The sequence below is a fragment of the Mesoplodon bidens genome (genome assembly GCF_964165515.1).
Source record: "Mesoplodon bidens genome assembly, chromosome: 17".
Taxonomy (NCBI): Eukaryota; Metazoa; Chordata; class Mammalia; order Artiodactyla; family Ziphiidae; genus Mesoplodon; species Mesoplodon bidens.
The window spans coordinates 28,889,897-28,896,798 of record NC_138174.1 but is presented as its reverse complement, the minus strand read 5'-3'; the positions used below and the strand labels follow the sequence as shown (position 1 = coordinate 28,896,798).

General features: G+C 36.7%; 1 protein-coding gene across 1 annotated transcript; it reads left to right on the top strand.

Moving 5' to 3' along the window:
• Nucleotides 1-3,403: 3,403 nt before the first annotated feature.
• On the top strand, nt 3,404-4,459 carry LOC308605093 (syntaxin-18-like). The gene has a single exon (XM_081214765.1). The coding sequence runs from the start codon at nt 3,668-3,670 to the stop codon at nt 4,430-4,432; it is 765 nt and encodes a 254-aa protein (XP_081070891.1). The 5' UTR covers nt 3,404-3,667; the 3' UTR covers nt 4,433-4,459.
• The last annotated feature ends 2,443 nt before the right edge of the window (nt 4,460-6,902 follow it).

Genomic DNA, 6,902 nt, shown 5'->3' with positions numbered 1-6,902 from the left:
ACTAAACTGTGAAATCTTTTTTTTTAACATCTTTATTGGAGTATAATTGTTTTACAATGGTGTGTTAGTTTCTGCTGTATAACAAAGTGAATCAGCTATACATCCCCATATCTCCTGCCTCTTGCATCTCCCTCCCATCCTCCCTATCCCACCCTCTAGGTGATCAAACTGTGAAATCTTGAGAAGATAAAAATGTATCTGAATTTGTTTTATTCTGTTGTGAAAAACATTGCTACATAATTTAAACAAAACCTTACTGGATATTTTATGTCTATTTTATAGACAAACATTCTATGAGCCAAAGAAAGCATTATATTTTAACTCTAATAATTTAAAAAAACCTATAGCATAAAATGAAATTTAAAATGTTCATTAGAGGACACATCTACCTCTTTTGCAAAAAAAAATTAATTATATTTTAAATTATAACATAAGGCATGAGTTTACTTATGTGTTTAAGATGACTGGACATCTTCAAAGATGAATAGATATTTATTTATGAAGAAAATATCACCTTAAATATTAATATTTAAGAGAGTAATTGAATATTGCTTTCATATTAGTTTTCCAGATTTTCTAAAGTACTTTACTGAAAAGAGAAAAAATAAAACATAATAAAGAAAATTAATTTTGGGAAGTTACCTTTATCATACATTCTTGAACAAAAACTACATGAAGTATATACAAGCATTATAAATTTTATATTTCGACAAAAAGAAAAAGAAAATACATGTGAGACCAAAATTACTTTTAAAACTCCTATTAACTGATGTAAGAGTTATTACAGATAAGAGATTACCAACTTGTATATAACTAAAACTGCATCAAAATCAAGTTCCCATATACCCCTGTCCCCACACATGCACAGCCTCCCTCACTATCAATATCTTATACCAGAGTGGTACAAATGTTGATAATAAGAGAGTTTGTGCACCTGCTTGTGTGTGTATTTTATGGTCAATTTTGTTGTGAAAGTAAAACTTCTCTAAAAAATAAAGTCTATTTAAATGGTGGGGAAATCAATTGTTACACAATCATGACAGAATAATGAAGTATATAAGTTATTGACAAAAGCTGAAATCTTGTGTTTATATAAGAAGATTTTTTCCTCTTGTTATATACTTGTCCTAACTTAAAATAACTGATCTCTGTTAAGGTTGATAGAGTAACAAAAATTACTATATGGCCTTTATACATGGTCTTCATTAACACTGTAAATTTATTCTGTGAGTTCTTGAGCTTGACTTATAAAAAATTGTATCTAGATGAATGATTTCATTTCCTTCTAATGCTTGAATGGTTTGGAATGTTAGTTGGCACTTGACAAGCTACATTATGTCATGTTACCAGCCATGTATTAGACAGAAAACTAATTATTTCAAAGAATAGCTACATGGAAAAATAAAGGATGTAAAGGATGTAAAGTTCTGCTTTCAGTGGTGGTAGCAGAGGAAAAACAAGAGATTTGGTAATAGAGAAAGTTTAAGTTTAAAAGATTTAAAATAAGTTTAAAAGTCCTCTCATTGACTGCTATCTTTATACAATATAATTATAAATAAAATAAATGTAATTCAAGAAGTGTACCCGAGTTAGAACTTGCATGAATATAAAGATATTTGATGTCAACATATATATATATATATCTATATATCTTGGAATTAATGAATTAATAAAAAAGTGACCAGCATAATCATATATCCCATGGATTTGAATTGAAACACATGATTTGGAATTTTTACCTATAGTTTTGTTTCAATCTGGTTTATTATCTTCTTCTATTGTAAAGAGGTCTCTAAAATGAAATCAGATTTTGGCACTTCCAAATTTCATACTTAGAACAAGACAGGGCATTGTACTTATTCTAAAGGTATATGTTTTCATTTTTTTCCCACTTAAAAATTGATTCACAATTTATTTGGTTAGTTCCTTGTTAGTGCTGCTTGGTGAATCTAGTTTACCACATGTTTTACTATAAAAAAGAAATCTTTAAAACATCCAATACATTATGTTGGATTTCATTCTGCTTTGCTATTGGGATCATGATTTTAATATGCTGCTGGGTTTGCTAATTTTCAAAAATCCAACAAAATAGTGATGTTTAGGAAGTGGAAATTCATTTTAACTAGCGTCAGTATTTTTATGCATCATATAGTACAAAGAAAATAGAAAAAATATTTTAGTGTGGCTATCCAAGATTATTCAAAATTATAAGTTCCAGAGTTTTTCTCCCAGGGGCCACTAAAGGCTCACCTCAATTTCCTTCACCTTACTTTGTTTAATTATGAACTTCTTCAAGGGCAGACTTCATTCTTCACTCTATTCCCAGTGACTGGCCCAATTTCTGATAGAATAGCTGTTGAATTAAATACTTACTATATAAAGTTGAATGGCTCTCAGTTTCTTTGGGAAATAATTTTCATTTCAGTGATAAATGTGTATAACTGAAGGTGGATCAGAAATGTTTAGAATTCTAAACACACATGTTTAAAAATTCTAAACAGCAAAATGGAGAAAGTATTGGAGGTGATAAATCATCAAAATTAAAAATTATATTAGTTTAGTCTGTACTTACATTAAAAATATAGCAGTATGTTTGAGAGTGCTTTAAAACCACAGAGATTGAAAAGATTGTTGTGGCTCATTATATGTATATATATGGAGATTATATATATATATATATATATATATATATATATATATATATATGTCATTTCCATAGGTGGAGTTTTAGAGTTTTAGAGTTTCCCAAAAAGGGAAATAACATAGGTTTCTTGGTATTATTCTTTTATGTTTTTTAATTGATTTATAAGCAAGTAAACTTTCAGGCTAATCTCTAGTTTGTGATGAGATTAAAACTATATTATTTCAATGTATCATGCTGTTTTTAAATAAATGCATTAAAGAAAATGCACCAATAGTGATTACAGCCTACCATTATTTGAATGTACTGTAAAAATGCATGTGTGGTGTTGTGAATGTCAGTGAACATGACAGAGTATGAAGCTCCAAGATCCTTATTCATTATAGACAACTATAAAGTCAAACAATAACTCTTAGAATTAACTTTTTAGAAACTGTGGAAAATAGTCAAAGTTTACAGCAACCAAGAAAATGTTAATCAGAAAAAGGTAACTTAAAAAAAGTAGGAAACTTTGTAACATTTTTACTTGTTCTTACACCATCACCATCCTTTTCTCAGCAGTCTTGAAAATTGCAACCCCTGTACCCAGTGTGGGATTCTCATTATTGGTTGTGTAGAGAAAAGTGAAGACCTTATTATCAAATAATTGTGCCTTCTTCTCGTGTCGCCGTTGGTGGGCAGAGGCGTGCGGAAACGGAACGGTCCTCCAGCTGCCCAGCTCGCGCTGCGGTCGCCAGCTGCTGACGTGGGCGGGCCTGGTGGGGGCCGTGGGTGTGGGTCGCCATGGCGGTGGACATCATACTGCTGTTCCGGGCCAGCGTCAAGACCGTGAAGACGCGCAACAAAGCCCTGGGAGTGGCGTTGGGCGGCGGGGTCGAGGGCAGCTGAGATGAGCTGTTCCGCCGGAGCCCCCGGCCTAAGGGCGACTTCTCCAGCCGGGCGCGTGAAGTGATTTCACACATTGGCAAACTGAGAGATTTTCTTCTCGCACACAGGAAAGAATATATTAATGTTTATAGCCATGTCATGTCTGAATATGGGAGAACGACGGACACAGAACAAGACCAGACAGATCAGGATGCTCAGACATTCATGAGGACCTGCTCAGAAGAGATCCAGCAACTGAGAACACAAGCCCACAAGGAGATACATTCCCAGCAAGTGAAGGAGCATAGGAGTGCTGTTTTGGATTTCATTGAAGATTACTTAAAAAGAGTATGTAAACTTTACTCAGAACAGAGAGCCATCCGAGTTAAGCGAGTGGTGGACAAGAAAAGATTATCTAAGCTGGAACCAGAACCAAATACAAAGACAAGACAATCCATATCTTCTGAGAAAGTTTCACAGAATCCTTCAAAAGACTCTGAAGAAAGACCTGTCACTGAAGAATTTGCAGAAAAAATTCCAGCCGAAGCACAACCTGAATTGGGAACCTGGGGAGATGGGAAAGGTGAAGATGAATTATCCCCAGAAGAAATACAAATGTTCGAACAAGAAAATCAGCACCTGATTGGTGAAATAAATAGCCTGTTTGACGAAGTGAGGCAAATCGAAGGGAAAGTGGTTGAAATTTCCAGACTCCAAGAGATATTCACAGAGAAGGTTTTACAACAAGAAGCTGAGATTGACAATATTCACCAATTAGTAGTAGGAGCAACTGAGAATATCAAGGAGGGCAATGAAGACATCAGAGAGGCCATCAAGAACAACACTGGCTTCCGCGTGTGGGTGCTCTTCTTCCTGGTGATGTGCTCCTTCTCCCTGCTCTTCCTTGACTGGTACGACAGCTAGGCGGCCACACCCGGGAGACGGCGCGCTGGGCGCCATCGGTGGGGAGGGGGCACTGAGATATGTACTCACAAAAGGGACACCCGACTTGTGGTTTTAAGCCCATTTAGTAGCTGAGAAAGAAAACAACACAACTAAAAGTGGTCTGTGTCACAATCCTGCAGCCAGAGGGAAGGAACCGGGAGGGTGATTATTCCTGCACCTGACGGGGCCGCCCCGGGGCAGCCCTCCTGCTCTACAGATGTCTCAGGCTTGGAGGAGGTGCCGGCCTTTCCCTCCTGGTGGCAGCAGGAAGAGCGCTGGCCAGTAGCTCCTCACAGCAGATGATGGATTGTTTCCTGTGGCTTCTTGTCTGCCTCAACCAACTGATACACAGACTCATTGTGCAGTAGAAAAGATATCACCTTCGCCCTGTGAGTCTAGTGAATACAACTACAGCCATTTAATGTATTGTTGGTGGGTCCAAGGTTAGAAAGTCAGTGCGAGCCCACCTGCCTCCTGTCCGGGAAGAAGTGTGGGGATGGGGCCTGGCTCCCCCCCAGAACTGCTGCCCCCAACACTCTCCTGATGGGTGGGCAGGGGGTGGGGAAGGCCTGACTTCCAGCCACTGGGGCCCACGGAGCTTCGTCAAGAGAAGGACTTGGGCCTCTCCACCCACACAAGCCCCAGGAATCAGGAACGCCTGCTTGTACTCAGGCACAAGGCATCTGCGGCCACATCTGTGCAGAAAGCGCCACATGGGCCCCCAGTGTGTGGGTTCGAGGACTCTGCACAGACAGTCCGGGGAGCATCACAGGGATCCTGTGTTCTTTATTTGCGCAGAGTGAAAATGTCAAAAGTTACATGTGAATGATCTTACAGTCAATAAAATACATCTCCTAGAAAAAATAAATAAATAATTGTGCTTGTCTGTTTTAAACTGTCTAGGAGCTACCTGAAGGAATGATATAAAGTGCTTCCCTTTGTTTCACTTAATTCAGAAATCTATCAGAGCAGAATGACAGCTTTAAAGAAGACATCCCTTGAAAATATTGTAAGGCAAATGAACTATCCACTGCCCGCTAGGATAAAAGAAGACAGTTGAGGCAAACAGCAGATATGGAAAATGTCTAGAAGGAAAAAGCTAAGAGAGACTTTCTCTGAAAATTAGGGCATTACACATGTTCATGTAATAGGGGGAATTAAGAAGGCTGTTAGCATGCATTGGCCAGGACACATGCTCAGAAAAATCCTGAGAAGACCCTATGTTGACACCTATGACTTGTATTTAGGCTAAGTTCACACAGGAAATGAAGACTAAAGCAGAGTAGTAAATAGCCAGATAAGCATTGAAGGAGTATCCCAGCATAAAGCAAATCTGCAAAGAGTTGGATAGCTTTTTATTTAGTCTTTTTGCTTGTTCACTTTAACTCCAGGAATTTAGGGAAATCTCTATCAAAACACTAGCTGACCAAAACCTAAAGAATAAAGATGTCAGAGATAACACATGACAAATAATACACACTTAACAAAATTATTTTTAAAATGTCTTTAAACAAACAAAACTCTGCATCTCAGAGCAAGAAACAGAAACAAATCTTGAAGAGGTGGAGGCAATCTGACTTTCAGAGCCACTAATTAACATATCCAAAATGTCCAATTTTCAATCAAAATTAAAAGCATATAATGAAACAAAAGTTTGTGAACAGAAATTATTCTTGAGGAAGTACAGACTTACTAACAAAAACTTTAAATTAACTGTACTAAATATGCTTATGTATCTTGCACAACACTGTGAATGTCACTGAATTTTAAACTTTAAAATGATCCATTTTATGTTATGGGAATTTCACCTCAATTTAAAAATGTATTCATTATTCTTATATTAATACTGTAAGATATCTAAATGGAGATATGGCCAATAGGCTTAGAAATTTTAAAAAGATTGTATTTTCTATTTATGGCTCTCTCATTGATAGACCAGGTGACCTAATATTGACCAAAGTTTTTCAACATTTTCTCTTTTTTCTTAATCTACAGTACATTTATATATATATATATATATATATATATATATATATATACATCTTTATTGGAGTATAATTGCTTTACAATGGTGTGTTAGTTTCTGCTTTATAACAAAGTGAATCAGTTATACATATACATATGTTCCCATATCTTTTCCCTCTAGTATCTCTGTCACTCCCACCCTCCTTATCCCAACCCTCTAGGTGCTCACAAAGCACCAAGCTGATCTCCCTGTGCTATGTGGCTGCTTCCCACTAGCTATCTATTTTAAGTTTGGTAGTGTATATATGTCCATGCCACTCTCTCACTTTGTCACAGCTTACCCTTCCCCCTCCTATTATCCTCAAGTCCATTCTCTAGTAGGCCTGTGTCTTTATTCCTGTCTTACCCCTAGGTTCTTCATGACATTTTTTTTTTCTTAGGTACCATATATATGTGTTAGCATACGGTATTCGTCTTTCTCTTT

Bases quoted from the DNA above. Each gene is read 5' to 3' on its own strand.
- LOC308605093 (XM_081214765.1), top strand. From the start codon at position 3,668: ATGTCTGAATATGGGAGAACGACGGACACAGAACAAGACCAGACAGAT.